This window comes from Amblyomma mixtum, chromosome 10 (genome assembly GCF_055824585.1).
Source record: "Amblyomma mixtum isolate Tamu chromosome 10, ASM5582458v1, whole genome shotgun sequence".
In the NCBI taxonomy this organism is placed as follows: Eukaryota; Metazoa; Arthropoda; class Arachnida; order Ixodida; family Ixodidae; genus Amblyomma; species Amblyomma mixtum.
This window is the reverse complement of record NC_143021.1, coordinates 141,370,360-141,393,296: the sequence shown is the minus strand read 5'-3', so window position 1 is coordinate 141,393,296 and position 22,937 is coordinate 141,370,360. Positions and strand designations below refer to the sequence as shown.

The 22,937-nt window shown below is 44.7% G+C and overlaps 2 protein-coding genes and 1 pseudogene across 3 annotated transcripts in view; 2 read left to right on the top strand and 1 right to left on the bottom strand.

Moving 5' to 3' along the window:
* LOC149327124 (alpha-tocopherol transfer protein-like) overlaps positions 1 to 22,937 on the bottom strand; it is a 563,535-nt pseudogene that overhangs the window by 304,094 nt on the left and 236,504 nt on the right.
* LOC149327126 (P-selectin-like) overlaps positions 218 to 22,937 on the top strand; it is a 73,048-nt gene continuing 50,328 nt past the window's right edge. The window contains exons 1-2 of one of the 2 annotated variants that reach the window (XM_089564472.1): positions 218 to 389; positions 18,119 to 18,180. Coding sequence is in view for 1 of the 2 variants with exons in the window: in XM_089564471.1 (XP_089420597.1) it covers positions 15,994 to 16,039; positions 18,119 to 18,180 (108 nt within the window). In the remaining variant the exon portion in view is untranslated. Of the gene's footprint in view, positions 390 to 15,910; positions 16,040 to 18,118; positions 18,181 to 22,937 lie in introns of those variants that run through there. The other variant, XM_089564471.1, reaches the window with a different exon arrangement.
* On the top strand, positions 1,913 to 3,408 carry LOC149327127 (uncharacterized). Its single transcript, XM_089562941.1, has one exon. It carries the CDS (start codon positions 1,927 to 1,929, stop codon positions 3,406 to 3,408), a length of 1,482 nt encoding a protein of 493 aa, XP_089419067.1. The 5' UTR covers positions 1,913 to 1,926.

The following is a 22,937-nucleotide window of genomic DNA, read 5'->3' as shown; positions in this document are numbered from 1 at the left end:
GGACCATACCGAGCGTTAAACTTTCACATGAACTCCGTAGCTACTCTCTGAGCCATCGGAAGACTTGTTGTTCTTGCATCTCCGTTCTATTTTCTTGAAATCCACCACAAACGGAGCGCCTTCGGAGCTGCGAGCGCGTATTGTTTGCTCGTGTCGTCGAGAGGTTATTGTTTCCTTGTTTTGTGATATGCTGTCTGCGCGCTTACCCGATAGCATCGCAGGTGAACCACTCGTATGCAGGAGCAGTTATAGCGCTTGCTGTCAACATTTTTGCGCAGACTTTCGGCTATCTGCCTATCCGCAGCGAGTTGGGCTACTATGTACGGACTTCACCGAAAGCAGTAGTGGCGAGCATACCCCCGAAGCTGAGTTCTGTAATGCACCCTACGGTAAGCTGGAAGTATGGTCTTCAAATCGAGTCAGTGATCGCGATCTAACGCACGACGTTGCTTCTGCGTCGTGGTGGCTATGGCTTGAGTCGGCTGCTTGCAGATGACAGCGGCCTGGTACGGTTACCGAGGGGGAGCCCGGCTCCGGCGGCGAGTCCGCAAGCAGCCGCTGGCAAGTAGTTCATGTGACCATGACGGTGTTTCCTCTCAGAGCGGAAGCCGAGACCTGTCAGCAAGTAGTCTGAGATTGGAAAATCGAATATGCCCAGTGTGCACTAAGGAGCACTTACCGCATGTGTCGAGGTTTATCATCCCGAAGCTTGATTGTGGTCACGAAATGTCGTGTAGTGGTAAAAAAACTGACATCAGCCACCCCAGGCCATTGCTATCTACCAGCGTCAAACGCTACTAGGATGATTCTACATTTCTACGCCGCTGAAGTATACTTGTAATCACTGCGACTAGATCTTCAAACTATACTCGGCGGCCGAATGTCCTCGCCTCAATGTCGGCACGGACGGCGAATGAAAAGGAATGGTGATCAAGCAAAACATTCTAGACGCATACTTTTGTTATAACAGCACGCCTCTACATGTTTGCAGTATTTTACTCCAGTATTCGTTGGTGTCTCTCACATCTGATAGACCAGCTTGCCCTTGCATAGGCTTTATTTTTACCTTGAAGCACAAAACCGCCTCTTGAGCCTTTACAGTGGTAAAAAATGCTGTATTCGAAATACTACACTTGACAGGCGACAGTTATGTACACTCGTGCTCAAAGTCTTCGTCGACATGGTCTGCCTTTGAGCTACTTGTTGAGCGCTGACTGCATCTTTAGATACCACAGGTACCTCAAAGGCTGGCACAAAAGTTCTCACCTTGCAGAAGTTTATAGCTTTATTGGTGCATTTATTACTTCACTCCATGGCTCACTGGCTTAAATGCAAATCATCTGCCCTAAAGATATCACTGGTGGCGTACATAGTTTGTTTTTACTACAGTATGCATGGTGAGCAAGCGATGAGTATTCACGAATAGGATTACGCTATCTTAGATATTTTTGCGCAACATAGCACTCGCTATCTGCTGTCTGTATTTATTGCGTACTTCTGGAATTGCCACTTCTTTCTTTATGGGTTCACTAGCTGCGTTTAGACTGCGTTCAGATTGTTATGACCTTTACAGAACTGGAGCATCCAAGGTCATCCATGAAAGAAGGTGATTTCGCATACTTTTAGTATGATAGATACGTTTGGTATGATAGACTCTGGAGGCCATTGAAAGGAATATCTAGAGCTTGCACGAAAAAAAAAAGCTTATTGAAAGTGTGCATAGCATGTGACAAATTTTCAGGGACGAAACCATCTACCGTGTCATCAGCAGTGGTATCCTGAAACTTCACATCTGTGGGAAATAGCCATCATGACCCAAGCTGCATGAACTTTATGCCCCAACCAACAGATGAGACTGCATTTTTATTTCCAGTAACTGCAGATGAGGTTGTGTCTACTATCACTGGGCACGGTGGCATTTCAGGGATGTGGTCACGTAATCCGTTCCTCTTCATTCCGCAGTTGTGGATCGGTGTGCTGTTGGCCATCGCCAGCTGCTTCGCCGGGCCGCCTGTGCATGAAAAGGAGTTCGTCATCCAGAACATCACCGCCTTTCACGTGGATCCTGTGCTTCATCCGACGCCCTGGAATTTCATGATAAGACAGTCAGCGGCTACACGCACCGATGACAGCGTGCATGACCCAGGAACAGCGCCACCACATCACCAGCCTATAAATGACCCACTCAGGACCGGCGCGCCCACTGGGCACGGTGGCATTTCAGGGATGTGGTCACGTAATCCGTTCCTCTTCATTCCGCAGTTGTGGATCGGTGTGCTGTTGGCCATCGCCAGCTGCTTCGCCGGGCCGCCTGTGCATGAAAAGGAGTTCGTCATCCAGAACATCACCGCCTTTCACGTGGATCCTGTGCTTCATCCGACGCCCTGGAATTTCATGATAAGACAGTCAGCGGCTACACGCACCGATGACAGCGTGCATGACCCAGGAACAGCGCCACCACATCACCAGCCTATAAATGACCCACTCAGGACCGGCGCGCCCACTGGGCACGGTGGCATTTCAGGGATGTGGTCACGTAATCCGTTCCTCTTCATTCCGCAGGTGAGGAAACGCTACGCAAAATGTATTCGTTCTAGTGATCCCTTTCTATTTCTGCTGCCGTGCCCACGGATGTGTTGGTTCTTCTATCGAGTTGCTCTGTACTTGAAAGAATTGTTAGTGCTGGATGGTGATATTGAAACAAATCCGGGTCCCAATAATGCACAACTTTCTAAACAACTGGAAGATATAGCTGCAGACATCAAAGAGATAAAAGAAAAACGGTTGACTGACATAGAAACTAAACTAGACGCAGTATCGAGACTGGAAGCCAAAATCGTTCTCTGTCAAGACCAGCTCGAATCTATGAATCGTGTAATTCAAAACCTGGAAAACAGAATAGATGACTTGGAAAACCGCAGCCGTAGATCGAACTTAATTGTTTACGGCTTCAAAGAAGAAGAAGACGAGACTTCTGAGTCCCTGGAGCGTGATGTTAACCAAAAGATCATTCAAGACAAACTTGAACTCGCACCAGTTACCATAGAGCGCATTCATCGTTTGGGAAAACCTGCAGAGAACAAAACTAGGCCTGTTATATTCAAGCTCCTGGACTCTCGTCAAAAAACCGAAATTTTAAAGCAAGGACGTAAACTGAAAGACAGTGGTATATCGATCGGTGAAGACTTTTCATATAAAACAAGAGACATAAGAAGAAATCTCTGGAACAGTACCAAGCCGAACCGCGATAAAGGCGACAAAGTTTCATTAGTTTTCGACAAAATTTTTATCAACAGTCAAGCCTACGTTTGGGACTATGAAAAGAACGACAAGGTGCCTTTGCGAAAAAACTATCGTACGAAACAGACACGACCCTTAACGCCTTCAGTGGTGCAGTCAACTCCTTAGATCACGCAATTCTAAACCATGAAAAGGTCTCTGCTTCTAAATACCGATTTCCCAAACATAAACGTAATAGAGGTGACAAAGGAATTGCTACAGTGACAGTGAATAAGCATCTCCGAATAATTAATGTTAACGCTCGAAGCGTAGCCAATAAAACCGAGCAGCTTGAAATCCTTCTCCTACAACATGACCCTCACGTTGCGGTTATAACAGAAACTTGGCTGCACAGCGAGATTACCGATGACCTCATCTTTCCACCCTCGTACAAGGTATTTCGCAAGGATAGGCCCTCGAGAGGTGGAGGAGTTGCAGTACTAATCAAAAATAATATACAGGCTGTTTCGCTAGAAGATGTGCCTGATCTTGAGTGCCTTTGCATGAAACTGTTTTGCTGGGGACATTGCTTTATTTTGTATGCGGTTTACAGGCCTCCTAATGTAACACAAGATTATCTAACTAAGTTACAAGTTCACATGTCAAAGTACAAAAAGAGTAAAATATTGCTATTCGGTGATTTCAACTTACCTGGCGTTGACTGGGAACGTCTGCAGCCATGTTCCGGGTACAAAAAAAACGTTGATATTGTATTCGACATTATGTTCACGCACAACTTGTGTCAAGTGGTTCGCGAGCCAACCCGCGAATTTCGCATGAGTAATTCAGTGTTGGATCTTGCATTTGTTCCCTATGTTTTCCATGATTGCAACGTGTCTGTCGCACCAGGACTTTCAGATCATCATCTTGTTAGTGTTTTCATTCCCATAAAACCGCTTGCCAAGACAAAAACATGTAACGCACATCGTATCATGGACTTCACACGTGCCGATGACGCCTCAGTTATTGAGCATCTTGAAACATGCATTGTCGAATTTGATGGAACCGACGCCTGCGCACTCTGGAATCAGTTTAAGAAAATGTGTCACTATTGCCTTACAAATTTCATACCTGTAAAATACAAAAACATTCGCAAGCAGACGCCTTGGATGACACGCAGTATCATTCATCTCAGACGCCGAATCAAAAGGCTAAAAAAGCATCGCGCACAGCAGAGCACAATCAACCATTTAAGAGAAAGCCTCGCCCTTGCTGTACGCCGTTCAAAAGATTATTATTTCAAAACAACTCTGCCGAACTTCATAAAAAACGACCCGGGTAAATTCTGGCGCCACATTAGCGACAAAAAAGCCCCTATATCAGAAATGACTATCAACGGTACAACGGTTACCAATCAGCCTGCCATTGCTCACCATTTTAACGATTACTTTCACAGTGTATTTTCTCAACCAAAACCGCACGATGCACCAAGCACAACTTCAGCACATCCATCTGAAGTTAACTTCATCTCGTATGATGGTGTCGTTTCAATGTTACTAAACCTGAAAACTAAATCATCCCCAGGGCCCGACGATATTCCTAACGGTTTTCTTCGGAGGTATGCTGAATCTCTGGCCAGGTTTTTGGTTATTATATTTCGCGCGTCATTGTTAACCGGGTGTGTACCTGAGGACTGGAAGATAGCCCGAGTCGTACCTGTATTTAAAAAAGGCGACCGCCTTCAGGTGACCAATTATCGACCTATATCCTTAACGTCATCTTGCTGCAAATTAATGGAACATATTGTCGCAACTAGCATTAATGAATTCTTAGATCGCAACAACATTCTGACAGATTACCAGCATGGTTTTCGCAAAGGGTTTTCCACAGTAACTCAACTACTTTCAGTTATCCATTCATTTGCGGCATCACTTGACAATAACAGCCAGATTGACGCGATCTTTCTAGATTTCAGTAAAGCGTTTGACAAAGTTCCACACCACAGCCTAATTCTAAAACTAAAAACTATTGGACTTCCGCCTATTTTTATTTCCTGGATAAATGATTATTTAACCAACCGGAGTCAACATGTTTCAATAGGTCGGCACCAGTCTGGCTGTCTCCCAGTCACATCGGGTGTGCCACAGGGAAGCGTACTGGGTCCACTACTCTTTCTAATATACATTAACGACATCATCCGTGAAGTTTGCCCTGGCGTACATATTCGATTATATGCTGATGACTGTGTCTTATTTCGCGATGTTAGCATTGAAAACGATCAGAGTGACCTACAAAATACGCTTACTAATATTGTACAGTGGTGCAAGCGCTGGGACATGACACTGAACGCAGATAAAAGCGTTTCTCTTCGCATAACTAACAAGATAAACGCTTTACAATATGCATATAAATTAGAATCATCACCATTGCAACAAGTAGCGTCCGTAAAGTACTTGGGTGTAACACTTACTAATAACCTTTCTTGGAACTCTCACATAGATAACATCTGTTCACTCGCATTCCGTAAGCTCTGTTATATAAGGCATAAACTTCGAAACGCCCCCGCTAACGTTAAGCTCTTAGGTTACAATACTCTAATTAGACCCAAGCTTGAATATGCTTGCATAATTTGGGACCCGTACACTAAGTCTAACATAAGAAAGCTCGAGAACATTCAAAGGAAAGCAATTAGATTCATATATTCAAAATATCTACCCACTGACTCCCCCTCAGACTTGATGCATGCTAACGGTATTGAAGAACTACAGGTAAGAAGACGAATTTTTCGTTTAGATTTTCTTTCATTACTTCTTAACAATAAACTCAGACTTGACCCTTCTGCTTATCTTTCCTCAATGCCAACACGGAATACACGACACTATCACAAAGCTCTTTTAAAACCATATTTTGCCCGGACTAACTCGTTCAAGTTTTCCTTTTTCCCACGCACCATATCCGACTGGAACTCACTAACCGAACCTAATCAACCCTGAAAATCAGACGCGTTCCTCAGCCATCTTTGATATTGCGTATTATGTATTTTTTCTGCTTTGTCTTGCATTGCTGTATTGTTTGTTTTACTACATTAGCTTTGCTGTATTGTTGTATTTTTGTTGCTATAATTTTGCTTTTTGTGCACCTGCCCTTCCTGCTTGGACCTAGCCATGGTCTGCAGTATGTACATAAATAAAATAAAAAAATTATCTCTAAACAATACTACCAGTACTGATGTAGATGGTTTGGAGATTCGGCCACTTAATCATGCTGCTACTATTATAGTCCCTGTTTTAGAGTACAAAATTAATCAAATATTTCCATGCGGCCAATTTCCTCGCCGGCTCCAAGTGGCCAAAGTTACTGCCATTTTTAAAGGTGGTGAGAAATGTAACATGTCTAACTACCGGCCAATTTCAATACTCCCTGTATTCTCCAAGGTCGTTGCGAAGCTAATACACGTACGAATGAGCTGATTCTTAACCAAGCATCAGATTATGACAGCGTATCAGTTTGGGTTCACCAAAAAAACGCTCCACAGAAAGCGCCTTGCTAGTGCAAAAAGAAATCATTCTTAACGCCTTTGAACGCCAATTGTATTCACTTGGAATTTTCATAGACTATTCAAAGGCATTTGAAAAAATAAATCACGTTACACTATTAACAAAATTGGAATATTATCGTTTCAGAGGCTGTTTCCTTTCTCTTATTAAATCCTACCTACAATACCGCCAACAAAGGGTGCACATAAATAACTCTTGCTCCAGCTTCAAACCATTGCTACATGGCGTTCCGCAGGGAAGTATTCTCGGGCCCCTACTTTTCAACCTATATATTAATGACCTTGTTAACATAGATTTAAATACATCATTTATTATTTATGCCGATGACACAAGCTTATTTTTCTCCCATCACAGTTTACCCCGCTTGTAAAGAAAGCGAATGCAGTGCTTTATGTATTGAACACTTGGTGTCTAAATAATTCCTTAACTATAAACGTCTCGAAGACAAAATCAGTTCTTTTTCGCCCTAAAAATAAACGAGTTAATTCAAATATTGTCCTGCAACCACTTGGTCTGTCAGTCATAGAGGTGGTACCAGTAATAAAAACATTAGGTGCTCTTTTTCATAAGAATATGCAGTGGAACGCACACACTGACCTCGTTCACTCCAAACTATCCCGAATAGTTGGTATTCTTGCACGTTTTCGTTACTTTCTGCCTAAGCACATTAAATTACTTTTGTATAACTCTTTTCGCATCCACATTATCGTATTGCTACTTAATATGGGGCACAACAACGTACACAAACTTGTCCAAAATTTATCGACTGCAGAATAAAGCTAAGAATTATTTCAAATGAACCCAATGACGCACATACAAAACCTTTTTTTGATGAGCTTAGATTACAACCATTATCGAACCTGTTCAATGCACTTCTGTTAAAATGTCATCATGTCTTTCATCTAAATAATGACCCTTTCCTTGAAAACCTTGCGACCCTGTCTCCATTTGCGAAAGCATATAGCACACGAAGCAGTCAGAAATGGAAGATTCCTCACACCCGTACTAACTATGGCCGCCTAATGCTGATGTACACACTACCACACGCTCTTAAGTCTTCTGATAACACGTGGGCACGCGGACAGCACGGCGCCAGCCATGTCTGACAAACACCCTGTTCTACTGCTCCAGGTCCTGCTTTCTGTCTTGGTGCACGGTGGCTTCCAGCTCGGCAGTCGACCCAAACCCAACTGCTTCATCGAAAGCCGCTATCCTGCGGCCAACCCCGTTCAACTACAGGCTGACATCCCTCTGCCGCCAGGCGACGCAGAAGCGCTCCTGGCAATCCCCGATAGCCGTTTCTTCACGTGGCAAGCTGCATCATCATCTACACACTGGGGACCGCCGGATATAAACCGACAACAACGCCCTGCACCCTTCAGTGGGCACGCGGACAGCACGGCGCCAGCCATGTCTGACAAACACCCTGTTCTACTGCTCCAGGTCCTGCTTTCTGTCTTGGTGCACGGTGGCTTCCAGCTCGGCAGTCGACCCAATCCCAACTGCTTCATCGAAAGCCGCTATCCTGCGGCCAACCCCGTTCAACTAAAGGCTGACATCCCTCTGCCGCCAGGCGACGCAGAAGCGCTCCTGGCAATCCCCGACAGCCGTTTCTTCACGTGGCAAGCTGCATCATCATCTACACACTGGGGACCGCCGGATATAAACCGACAGCAACGCCCTGCATCCTTCAGTGGGCACGCGGACAGCACGGCGCCAGCCATGTCTGACAAACACCCTGTTCTACTGCTCCAGGTGCGTAACTGTATTTCTGTATGCGCAAAAAAGAACGCAAATCGTTGCCTGTTGCTGTTCCCGTGCCCAGGGGTTTTCTCTCATATATTATCAGACTGTCTAAACAATTGCCTTCTGTTATTGATGTCGGGAGATGTCGAAGAAAACCCCGGCCCCTCGACACGCCATGTTATCCGTCAAGATTCGAAAGATAGCCCCCCCCCCCCCCCCCCCCCCGATAAAGTCAAACCGTCTACGGCTAATACTTCAGAAGTAACCTCACAAAACGACGAAATACTGCGCATCCTCCAAGTGCTACAGGACCAGTCTGCTTCAATAACAGCCAGTAATCTTGAAATGAAAAAAAGTATTGAAGAAGTCCGTCAAGGTCAGCAAAAAATCGAATCGGTTATCGGGAACTTGGGCAGCAGGCTTGCGGGCGTTGAGCGCAAGGTGGAAGCCATAGACAGTCTTAAAGAAAATATGGAACACACTATCAACGATCTTAGGAAACAAAACGAGCTTTTGCAATCGCGTATGAACGAGCTCGAGGACAGAAGCCGGCGAGACAACTTGCTATTTCATAGAATTCCTGATGAAACCGAAACATGGGCACAGACCGAAGAGAAGGTGCTACACTTGCTCGGTAACCAGATAACTTCAGCTGACATTCAGCGCGCGCATAGAATAGGACAACACCGCCCCTCCCGTAACCGCCCCGTTATAGTAAAATTCGCCAGCCACAAGTCAAAGGAAAAAGTTCTGCAGTTAAAAGCGAAACTAAAAGAAAACGAAATCAGCATAACTGAGGATTTTTCACCAGCGACTCGTGAAACTAGGAAGAGGCTGATCGAATATGCTAAATCCCTACCAAACTTGCCATTTTTCAAGCTTAAGTACAATAAGCTAGTCATCGATAACAAGTGCTTTACGTACAATCCTATTACAGATGTTATATCTGAGTTACCCTACACTAGCCCAAAACGTTCTGTCACCTGTAACCCGCTTCCTAGTCTTGCACCCCCGCCTGCCTCTTCCAAGGAACAACATCCGTTATCTTGTGATTAGCGGTTTCATAGGGGCAGTGGTTGCCACCTTCCCCCAACAGACGTGTCCGTCTTGTATACCAACATAAGAAGCGCAATCAGGAAAAGAACTGAACTTTCATCTCTTGTTGATTCATGCTCTGCTGATATCTTAGTACTAACCGAAACATGGCTTCATGGGCACATTCGTGACAGCGAAATCCTTGACTCACCTAACAAATTTCAATTTTATCGTTGTGATAGGAATGCAAGGCAAGGCGGTGGCGTCCTTATAGCCATTAACAAAAATTTCGAATCTTTCGCCCTTAATGTCACGACCGGATTAGAGATAATATGGGTGTATCTGAAACTAACGCACCGTCAATTCATTATAGGGGCTTGTTATCGCGCACCAAACGCATCGTCGACGTTTGTCTCTGAGCTTCATGACAGTATCAACATCGTAACTACACGATTTCCGACAACACCTATATTTTTACTGGGCGATTTTAATCTTCCTGGCATTGATTGGTCAGTGAGTACTGCTTCTATTAATTCAACTTCCTCTACTTCCAAGGAATTCACAGATTTTTGTTCGTGCTTTAACCTCGCGCAAATAGTTACACAACCTACCCGAATAACGGACACCACTGCTAATATATTAGATTTAGTCCTGTGCTCGAGCCCTGAACTATGTTCAGAAATAATATACCTGCCAGGGCTGAGTGACCATCTTGCATTGAATTTTACTATTAACATACCCAAACAAAAGAGAGTAAAGACAACTAAAACACTGCGCAATTATCACCGTGCAGATTTTACCCAAATCAACAGTGTGCTAAGCCTATTTTTAACAAAGTTCCTAGAAGGCTTCGAGCAACGCTCTGTTGAAACGAACTGGACACTCTTCAATAATAAGGTTACCGAGCTTATCAATCGATTTATTCCCATCCGAAATATCTCGTATAATCCAAAGGCGCCTTGGTATAACTCATACATTAGGCGCTTATCTAACCGGAAGAAGCGCTTATACCGGCTTGCTAACACCTCATGTAGTCAGTTTCGTTGGTCTTTATATCGTACTGCAAACGACGCTTATATTTCAGCAGTTAAAAATGCTAAAAAAATGTTTCTTGCAAAGACTTTACCCGATATATTGATAGATAATCCTAATAAGTTCTGGAAAGTTATCAATCCTACAGACCGGTCTAAAATTATTTTAACAAGCGCTAATGACGAACCTGTTCCTGACGATGAATGCTCCACTGTATTAAATGATGTCTTCTCCAGCTACTTCACGAAATCCCTGCCAAACGACTTACCTTATTGTTGCGCCCATAATTATCTGCCAATGTATCCTGTTATTGTCAACCCGGATGGAATCGCCAAAATCATTGACGGCCTGAAACCATTTTCAGCCGCCGGCATCGACTGTATTAACTCAAAATTTCTGAAAAGCACTAAGATATATTCCTCCATTATTCTTTCTAAATTATTTCAGCAGTCTCTAGAAAATAGCGCGATGCCGGCCGACTGGAAGATAGGGAAGGTGATTCCAGTACATAAATCTGGAAACAAGCACTCACCTTACAACTACCGGCCTATTTCAATCACCAGCATCCCCTGTAAGATCCTAGAACACATTCTTTTTTCACATATAGCAAATTTCTTAGAGTCAAACTCGTTTTTTCATCATGCACAACACGGTTTTCGTAAGTCATATTCATGTGAAACGCAACTTGTTCTCTTTACTCATAAATTGCATGCAATTCTTGATCATCGTTCCACTGCAGATTGCATATTTTTAGATTTCGCCAAGGCTTTTGATAAAGTTTGTCACCGGCTTTTGCTACTAAAACTGCGCATGATAGGGCTCGATACTGACGTACTAAAATGGCTAGAGTGCTTTTTAACAGACCGTCAGCTGTTTGTAGCAACTAATGGAACTAACTCACATTTACACCCCGTTCTTTCTGGCGTTCCTCAAGGTACCGTGCTTGGGCCCTTACTCTTCTTAATATTCATTAATGACCTGCCTGATTCTGTTACATCATCAATTCACTTATTTGCAGATGACTGCGTCCTTTTCCGTGAAATAATAACCGACGATGACGTACGCGCAATTCAACCTGACATTAACAACATCTCCTCTTGGTGCAAAGCATGGCAAATGACGCTAAACGCTAACAAGTGCAAATTCCTGCGCGTATCAAGGTCATCTAGCAACTCACCTACGTATCACCTTAACAATGTAGCTCTCGAATCAGTAGCGTCATACAAGTACCTTGGCATTCATATCGCTTCTAACCTTAGCTGGAACAGTCATGTCGAATTCATTGTCAACAAAGCTAACCGCATGCTAGGCTACTTAAAACGGAACTTTCGCTCGGCCCCTTCTAGCACCAAGCTTCTCTTTTACAAAACGTTAGTTCGTTCGCAACTTGAATACGCATCTTCAGTTTGGGACCCGGGCACTACTGATCTCATTAACCAGCTAGAAATGATTCAAAATAATGCAGCTCGTTTCATCTTCTCTAATTATCACCGCACCGCTAGTGTATCCTCAATGAAATCTAATCTCAATCTGCTACCCCTCACATTTCGTCGAAAGCATGCACGGTTATGCCTCTTTCATAAGATATTTTGCCATGATGACTTACACGATAAATTGCTCATTCCGCCTTCATATGTATCATCACGCATTGACCACGCTCACAAGGTTGGCATAAATTCATGCAACACTAAATGTTTCTCCGATTCTTTCATACCCCGCACATCTAAAGACTGAAACCGCCTTCCCTCTTCCGTTGCAACAATTAAAAAAAATTTGTTATTTCAGTCTGCCGTGCGCAATATAGACCATGCGAGTTCTTCTTAACATTGTATAAAACCTACCTCTTTCCTGTGTGTTCAGATATTATTTAATTTCACCACTGTGTACACTCAAACGATTTTCATTGTGTTATATTAAGTGTTATGGGACTTTGTTTAGATCATTTTTAACCAAACTTAACTGTCACTTACAGTATTACTTGTATGTTTTTGTTGCTGTGCATATCTTTTGTTTGTTTACTGATTAAAACCCACTCCCCTCTGTAATGTTTATACCCTGAGGGTAACAATAAATAAAAAAAGTGATTTATCAATCAGTGTATGTGTAAATACTCAAGACATTAACACTTGCAATTGTGAACCCGTAATGTTAGCCCGATCACTTAACGTGTTTTTATGATTATGTATTGCCGTCGCCATATGTATATTGCTTTTCTTCGCTGTCTCTTTTTGTCCACTGCTGTATTGCTCTGTGAACGGGGTGCTGGCCTTTGTCAAGCCGTTACAGGCTTTCACCCCGTAGCATCACGAGTTTTGTAACATGATTGTTGATGCTAAATAATTTTGAATTTGAATTTGAATTCCTTGTCGCACAAGGTTGAGAAATAGCTATACAGCTGGCATGTGCGGATTGTGCTCTCAGATTCTATTGGAAGCATACACCAAACATCATAGAAGTTATGCAAGAGGTTAACTATATAAACTTCTGAGGGTGCCCCTCAGAATTGTGCCGCGAAAAAAAAATCAGCATGTTGGAAAAGTTGTCGCACGAAGCTGAAGCTGTACTTCTCGCAATAAACGCAGAAATATATGCGCGCATATTTCGGGTGGTAACATCATTCACAGAGCATACCTGGGTAGTCGTTAGCTTTTTATGCACAAAACAAGTTCTTGGCCTGTCATTACCGGTGGCGCAAAAGAGCTCTGCTTACTTATCACGTCCAGTAATGCAATATCAGAAATTGCAAGTGTTTACCCGGAGTTCACGCATTTTAATTTGTGTTGATTTGCAATCTTAATACAGTCGCCAGTAGCGTGATATCGCAACCTGCGCACACAAAGCGATACCTACTTCAAGCAAAGACGATTTACCGTCGATATATGCAGCCCTCCTCGGCGTTCTGCAGTGAAACGCGTCACGTTGGATCGTTGAGCGCGGCCCCAGCGAGTGGTAGAGAGGTGCAGTGAATATGTCGGATTCAGCGAAACTGTCACTATACTAAGTGACCACTTCGAGCATAATGCAAGCGGCCGGCCTTCTCTATAAATGCTTACAACACTCCTCTGAGCGCACACCTTCCCTGAAACTGGTACGCAGCTGCGAAGCTCTCGGCTGTGGCGAGAGACGATGTCGGAAAAGTGCACTAGCGCGGAGCAGTGTCTCGATCGCTCTCCTCGGTTTTCCTGCCTGCCACCAGGTTTCAATAATACTGCGCAATAAATTCGCGAGACTATCTTTTGAAGCAATAAAACGTCGTTATATATAGTATATACAAACCCTGTATCATAGCCATTGTTTGTTCTCGTTCTGCTCGATTGCCACATCAATGAATATTTATTCACACTTGCATTGATTTTCTTTTGTTAGCACGCTAATTTTGTTCGAAAATAATACATTCCTTTTCGTTTTGAACTCTTTGAGGCACATAACGCAGTTCATCATTCGCATCTTCAGCCCCACTACGGCCACTGCAAACGGAAGACCTTTCCGATGTCTCTCCATTTAATCCTGTACAGTGCAAGCTGGGATCATCCTATCCACGAAAGTTATTGATGTCATCACCCACCTATCTTTCTGCCGCCCCCTGCTGCACTTGCCTTCCCTTGGAAACCACTACTTTACTGTTAAGGACCATCGATTATCGTGCCTCCACAATGCGTGCCCTGCCCATGTCCATTTATTTATCTTCTTTAGGGACTATTTGATCCAGTGGAACTACTCGGAGATGGCGTCCTCCAAGTGCTTCTTGCAAATAAAAGGCGATCGGCCGAAACGTGAAACAATAGGCCTACAGGACTCGTTGCAAAAGGGTCCTTTAAAGTGACTTCGCCGCTTCGTACTTGAGTTTTCTCCGGCTACAGTATCCTGTACAGAAATATTCTTTGGCGAGCACATATTACGACACTCATATCATCTACCAAAATATCTGTAGAATTTGTGTAATGGCATCTTTGTCATGCGCCACAAAAAATAAAAAACTTGTGGCTTACAGAACCAGTAACAGACCTAAACATGAGCAGGCTGGTTGTATCTGGGACTAGCGCGAAATAAACCTAAGAGATGTACCCGAATCGATTCAAAATTGTAATACTACCTTAGTTCATTCTGCATATTTATATACAATCAGAGTTTCATTTCTGAAATGACATTCTGTTCTTGAAAGCCACGCTGCTCGCCGCAGCAGTGCCAACCTCCTCTGTTTCCTCCACAAGTTTTTCCATATCTTTGTAAATCAAACACCTTACACCTTAGATTTTCCGGGCCACTTCCCTTACTTCAACTTTTCTGCTTTCGGTTTCTCTGAATGTTGCGAACTGAAACTCTACTTTCAGATGCTCCAATGGCTTTTATCTCAAAGCAATGACGTAGCTAGCTATTGATAACTATGTAACCCATCATTTATGTAAAAGCCCTTCAAGGGGGTCTGTAAGGTAAATAAAATAATTGAAGCGAACCCTGTTTTGCGCGTTTACTTTCCGCAGATGGCCAGCACACGTCACTACGATCTATGGAGTGAATAGTGCAAATATTAACCGGTTATGAAATTCTAAACCCTGGCATTTCATTTTTTAGTATTGTATTGAGTAAGTTACTATCACTGCTACCTCATGCCTGAGACATTTCAAAAGTGGTTGCTTAGACTGAAAACAAGAAATCATAATACAAAACTAGGTACTAGCTTTTCATGCGGTCCAGGTTGTAGCTCTCACAGAAAAAAAAAACTATTAATTTCATTTCAAAACTTGACTCTGCGCGGGAAAAAAGAAAAAAAAGATCATGACCATCAAGATTCCCTAATTTTTATTTCTAAATTCTTTTGTCCCAAGTATAAGCGTTCTAAGGTTATTTTAATGTTGCTTACGTTTATAAATATGGGTTTTTGTGACGTATTATATAAGTTTCCGAAACCGCTATCTTTCCAGCGAAATTATTGCTTGCGTGTTGTAGGGCGGCGCAGGCGGCAGGCAGCGTTAAAGCACGGTTCCAGGCATTGCAAGTGGCTATGCACTGCATAGTCCCTTTTTTCTAAGGAGAAAACTGATGATGCCATGCATGCAGGTGGCGGCTTCAGAGCATAAACCTTTGAAACCTTATTGCACGAAGCGAGACCATCGAGCGGCAACGAACACCACCTCCTTATTGTTCGCGCTTGCCTTGTCTTCTTCCGAACAATAGGCCATTGTCTGGGTGTCGAAGGACGGGAACAATGTTTCTGAAGGTTTAATGTTGTTGACACCAAGATGTTGGTTTCTTAGAAAAGCTGGAAATCCGGCAGCATATTTTAAACTGAACACGTGTGTATTTAAATATATAGTTTGCGTATCCTTCGCTGTTGCACGAAGCTTCCACGCGTGCGAGTTCCTTAAAGCTTTTGAAGGAATATCAAACAACCCTGCAGCAAGAAATGAGAGTTGAAAGTTTTCTTTTTTCTATAACACTCGTGATAATTGGTAAGTTTTCATTGCTCACTGCTGAGGACCTCTTAACGGCAATTTAAGGATGCCAAATATTGTGAAGATGCTGTGGGTTCTTCCTTTTTTATCTCCAAATCCTAAGCGGTCGAATAAAAAATTGCAGCCATGCCGTGGTAGTTCGTTCCCCGTCTGGCTGTAATCTTCCTTCGGGACCAAGGAAGACGGGGCTGCCTTAAGATACAACTGTCAGATAGTTTGTATTTTGCGCGAGGCTCTCAAACTACCAGATACGTACAAAGTGGCTGCATTCTTAGAAGGAGTTGTCAAGTCTTTGTGCCTCTGATATGCCTAATCAGCAGAAATTCGTTGCCAGCTTCTCCCATACGTCGCTAAAGTGATGTGATGCAAACATAGACGTGCTGAGTACACTGTCCCATGTAACTAGCAGGGCAGGTGTGCACATTACGCAGGAATATGATAGTACATGCGCAATAATAAATATCGTATTGTTCAGCTGAATCAGCAAGTTTCAGAAAAACTCTCGTTTGAATTTGGCGTTCCCCAGGGCTTCTTTCTTGTACCTCTTCCTTTCCTCCTCTATATCAATGACGTTGTAAAAGATGTTCCTGTAAAATCGATAGTATATAAATATAACTGTGCCCTGCATTAAGGAATAGAGAGCCCCTGGGATCAAGTGTTGTTAAACAACGCACCTCAGAAGCTTGTTGCCTGGTGTGAGGATTGGAAGATGTCGGTAAATTTTACCAAAAGTGCTTATATGTGTATTACTCACAAAAAGAAGCTTAACTTATCGATAACTAACAACCTCAAGTGGAACAGCACTTTGGTAAAGTAAAAGATAACGCCTGCCGTAAATTACTTTTTTTTTTCTCAGAAGAGCCTTAAAACTGTCCGCAACCAATGTCCATTTAGTGGCATATAAGACAATTATACTTCCAGAACTCGATTACGCAGCAATTATCTTAAACCTTCTTACACAAACTAACATCAAAACCTTGGACGGGTGGAGAAAAAGGCACTTCGCTTTATCTGCAATAATTTTTCCCGCACGTCAGTCACAGAACTTTTAATACCAGCCAACTTTGCACAACTATACCATCGTAACTGAGTTTCCCGACTAAAATTCATGTATCAGGTTGTAAATAGACCCTATACAACGTTGGCATCTCTGGCATAATGTCATTTTCTTCGGGATATGCCACTAGGCAGAGGCATCAACTAACTGTGAAGCCATTCCGTGAAAAAAATAATTGTTTTAATGCTTTTTATTTTCAGAAGACCGTAACTGATTGGAATAACTTCAATATTAGAGTGACTCAACCTTCCCCTTGCCAGTCTGTGATGCTAGCGAAAAAGCTCAAATACACCTTGATTTCTTTTTCTGCAGTGCATTGTTTCGCCTGTTTTTGCAGAGCATTCTGTTGTGAAATGATGCTTGCTATTGTGGCCCGGCAGTGTACCTGTAAGTTTTAAATAAATAAAATGATTCCTCGAGTATGATTATACTTTACTTTGGGATACAACTAGAGAATGAAACAGTTAAAGTGGGGCGTGCGCAAATTACGGTTCTCGAGCATTTAGGAATAGAAGACGATCAGCTAGCAGAAGGGACTCGACACATATTTCATTCTATTGTGCTAGTGACGCCTTTATATAAGACCTAAAGAAACACTTTGATCAGAATTACCACCTGCATAAAAGAATATGTACCCGTGGCATGTTGATACTTTTGACTAGAAAGGCCAGCTCTATAACGTTGCTATGCGAAGTGCCGTAACATATACTTCTTAATTCTCTCGTATTATGGCAAAAGTACTTTCTCTTCTGCCTACAATTTTAGAGCAAAAACAGGCAGCTGTTTGCGTGTTCTGCAGGGCAACGAAAAATCGTTAACCAGCGGAGAGTTTACATAATTCAACTTTTTATGTCATCATACGGTGCTATCGCCGATGAAGCCATTTCTATAGCTTAAAAGGCTATTTTTTTAAACTAAATGGTTCACTTTCAGTTAATCGCTTTTTATTCAGGGGTCTAAATGTGCTATTATGCTGTTCGAAATATAAAAAAAAATTCCACATTTTTTTTTTAATGCAGGAAACGGTTACAGCGCGGACGGTTACCGACCTGGCCCTGTTTTCTGCTCCCCAGATCCCAGGGTAAGTCTGAGACTTTTCTTTCGCCAATATACTGAATGATAATATTACAAAAACTGAAATATTAAAAAAAATATTGCTGATAACCTGCTGTTATGTTCACATCCAAATGTGGCGAATGTTCACGGCATTCTAAACAGTGTTAATATAGGCAAAAACTTGGTAGGGTTTCAAGTAGCTAACCCTAATAGATGGCGAAAGCATGTCCTTAGCCTTGTTGCCCTTTTATTCTAAAACTCTCAAGAAATGAAATAAAAAAATTAAAAAAATCGAGAGGAAGCCCGCACCCAACCAACGGTTATCGCAGGCGAACCAATTAAAAAAATAAAAGAAAAGGAGCCAACGCCCAAGAGAAAATTTAAGAAAAAACAATTACAAGAGAGAGAAAAAAAACAGAGGCACAAATGATCGGCGGGCAAAAGTGATTTTTAGACGCAAGACACCCCTGAAGGATTAAGAATTGGGAAGGACGAAGTGAAAATGAAAGAGCGATGGGTCCAGCGTGCCCAGATTCTTCAGACAGGCTCGCAGGCGGCCAGGAGGAGGGAAGGTGCGGGGATCTGCAGGAAGGAAGACACAAGAAAAGAAAGCAAAGAGAAAAAAAACGAACAACCAGGAGATAATGGGATTAAGAAAGCAGAAGGTGTACATAAAAGAGAGGGCAAATCGAAAAGGGAATCAAGGAAATGACAAAAAGGCAGGTAAAAAAACAAACAGAACGAGCGAAATGAAAAATAACCAAAGAATTAAAACATGAAAAATATAACAGCTAGAGGAAATAAAAGAAAACAAAAGGAAAGAAAAAAATTGAAAACAAAACAAAAAATAAATGTAAACATTAAAAAAAAACAAAATCAAGATCCACGTGCCATCCACATGCATGTGAGGCAGGGGCAGGGCCACGGCCCACCAGAATTGGCCATATGGTGCCCCCGACGACATGAGACATGGGGAGGCGCAGAAATGCAAGGAGGTCCACGAGCCATCCGGGGGGAATAAAGACGAGATACAGGGGAAAGAAGGGAAGAAACGCGAACAGCAACGCGAATAAGCAACGCACGAGACCGTGGGGAACCTAACAAAGAGGGGAAGTCATGAGGGGAAAGAAAGTGCGGATAGCCGGGAAGCCGTGCTGCTATGTCCGCGGTGAGAGGGCAGGCACGCAGGTAATGGACAACATCCCCCACAGCTGCCCCGCATGGACAAGAAGGCGAAGAAAGGAGGGCAAAACAATGGAAGTAGCAGGGAAAACGACCATGGCCAGTTAGGAGAGGGACAAGAGATCGGGGTGGAGGGAAAGAGAGCTGGATACGGTTAATAGAGGGGACAAAAACAGCCAGGAGGGTGTCTGAATGTTCCGCGGTCCAGGTGTCAGACCAAAGCCCGAGTATGGCGGTACGCATGCGGGTGCGCACTGACAAGGGTGACAGCCATGACGGCCGCAGGAGGCCGTGCGCCGACGCCAGTGAGGCGGCCCAGTCAGCGAGCTAGTTGCCCCAGACCCCAGAATGGGCGGGGACATTCGCTTATCTTCGCGAAACTGATAGCGTGCCTTGTGTCTTTGCTATTTCTGATCTCCTCAACGTCGCCGACAAACAGCGTCAAGATTCCTCCTTACAATCACTCATTGATGGCCTGTGTTCAGAACACCCGAATCCGTCCCTGAAACTATGTTCTTTAGCATAACATGTTCCACCACCACAGCCTATCCCCTGATGCCCCTCCGCTATTGCTTGTTATTCCTGAACAGCTACGCTCCTTGGTTCTTGAAGAACTCCACGATCTACTGACAGCCGGACACCTTGCTGTCTCCCGCGCCGCACTTATGCTCGGGACCGGCGCCGCTTCTTTTGGCCCTGTTTATATCGTCCCATTAAGAGTTACATCACCGCTTGTGACCTGTGTCAACGCAGAAAGAGGCCCTCACACTGCCTGCCGGTGTTCTCAAGCTCATTGATGTCCCGCTGGAACCTTTTCACCATCTTGCCCTCGACCTTCTCGGCCCTTTTCCCACATCCCTTTCCGGCATTAATTGGATCGCGGACACAACGGCCTATGCGACTCGATACGTCATCACACGTGCCTTACCGAAGAGCTGTGCAAAAGAAGCCGCGGATTTTCTCTTCCAAAATATCCTTTTTCAGTCTGTCGCTCCTCGCCAACTACTCACCGATCGCGGCCGCACAGATCTGACCAGAGTCGTTCAGGACATCCTTTGTTCGTATTCCCCGCAGCACAAGCTCTCCACAACGTATCACTCACAAACCAACGGGCTTACTGAGCGGCTCAACCAAGCTTTGACCGACATATCAGCTATGTATGTCTCCTCCGACCACAGCGACTGAGAGAGCGTCTTGCCTTATGTGACCTTCGCAAATAATTCTTCACGGCATGGCTCCACGGGCTATTCCCCTCTCTAACTTTTGTTTGGTAGGCACGCCACCTTGCCCTCGGCACTCCATGCCGCCTTTTCTAGTCCCCACCAACGCATAGCCCGTTACGACATTGATGAAGCCACCCAGGCGCGCCAATAGCCTGCCATCGGCTCCAAGCCTCTCAAGCGTCCCAGCAGTCTACTCACGGCGACCGACACGGTGAAGTAAACTACGAATCTGGATGCGTCGTCCTTCTGTGGTCGCCTTCGCGTCACGATGGTCACCCCGAGAAACTTCCTTCCCACTACAGTGGCCCCTGCCGTGTGGTGCGCAGAGTGACTGACGTCAAGTATGAAATCGCTGCCCATGCGTCCTCACCATCGTCCTCTCGCACCGCCACCGACATCAACCACGTCCGCCTCCATACGCCCTACCACGTGGCTGACACTTGGGCCCCCGTATTGTCGGGACGGCGCTACTACCACCCCAGCTCATGTAGCAGGCTGACGACGACGATGGAGAGATGCACTATGCCACGAGTCGATTATAGACGAAAACGACAAAGATCTCTCGCTCGTACCTCTTCGCGCTGCTTGCAGATATCCCGGCCGCTTGTAAGTGCCTTCCTGATAGTACTTGTACTTGTATTCTTCCCAGTTAAAATGGAAAAGCGTAATCCCACCGTGCGCTTTTCGGGCCGTCCATTAAGTTTCAAACTGGAACTCAAAATTTTAGGCGTTGTCTTCGACCGCCACCTCACTTTTCTACCTCATGCTCACTTCCTCCGCGAGAAGGCAGAGATCCTCACTTCGCGCCTTGTCTCATTTATATCGTTCCATCGTTCCCTTCCTCCCTGTTCTCTACGTAGGCTTTATTTTCAAGTAATACAACCCGCTTTAACTTTCGCCGCGCCCGCTTTTTGGTCTCGCAGCGGCAATTCCCGTCTTCAGGAGAAGGTTGTTTCAGTGCAGCCCGTCCCTCTTCTCGCTATCACAGGGTCTTTCCGCACAACGCGCACGGCTGCGCTTCAGGTACTCCACCGGGTACCCCATGGAGGAAGGAAAACTAAGGAGAGGCCCTTCGTATTCCCAATGCATTGGTGAGAATGTGGCGGAAGTGACGTCAAAATTTAGGCTTAAAAAGTCGGGCCACTAGCAACGTTGTCGTTGTTGCTAAGAAAACTCGGGCCACTAGCAACGGCATACGGCGTCGTTAGCGTTGTTGTTGCTAGGGGCCCGAGTGTTTCTCGGTGGCGGTGGACGGGCTTTCGGCACGGTGTGTTCGGCCTTGCGTGTTAAAGTCTACATGCCTGGCGTCGTGACGTTACGAACGCATCTAAGATTGCTTTTAAATGCTGCAAATAACCGCTCATTTCATATTTTGTTCGTCAAACTTGGTGTCGTTACGCGGACGATCGATGCATTGAAATGAATCTCGCGAAAAGGTGGCACTCCGGAACCGCGCTTCGACACGCGAAAAAGCGTTGATTGTTTTGATCAGCGAACTTTCGCACCTCACCAAACAGCACAGAAACATGAAGCCGCTCTCGGCGATGCTGAGCTGCGTTTCGAAGGCCAAACGCGTAGCCCGAGGAGGATGGTGAGCTGAGCAATGTCGTCTTTCTTCGCCTGGCGTCGGAAAAGGTTCACCGCACCTGTGCGCCGGTCTTTGTCTAGGTGCGTGTTTGCGGGGAGGGAGGTGTAGGAGTGTAGCGGCGAGCGGCGTGGTTTTTTTTTATAGCTTTCTGTTACGAAGCGCTTGCGAGCCGCGCGCGATCCCCGCCCCGTAGCTCGGTGGAGAAAGAAGATAGTGAGGAGAGCCGAGCCAACTTCCGGTTGCGGCGCGGCTTCACAAAAAGTGACGTCAGGGCCTCTCCTTAGTTCTTTCCTTCCGCCATGGGGTACCCCCTCTTCCCTTGGAATTGGATGGCCTCTGTGCGGAGTACAACCTTTTGAAACGGTGTAGATCCCGTCACCTTTGGAGGTCACACTTACCTACCATCTGATATCTTGCCTCGCTTTGATCCCTGGTGCGACCATCCCTCTCTGGCTTCCTCATTCTCCTTCACCCGTCTTCTACCTTCTCACTTTCCCTCTCAGTCCCCCCTTCCCGGCCTTCATATATTCAAGGACGGTTCTTATACGTCCCACTCTGCGGGTGCTGCTTACGTCGCATTCTCATCTTCTGGCGCGCTGCGGAACGTGAGCCAGTTTCGTCTCGAGACAGGCTGTAGTGCCTTCTGCGCAGAGGCTGTTGCTTTTCACGAGGCTTGTTGTTATGCCCAGCGTGCCCCCTCTCCTTTACCCTTGCATGTATACTCTGATTGCCTTTCTCTCCTTCAGGCTCTTAACTCTAACAAAGACAGGTAGACCACTTAAAGCCGCG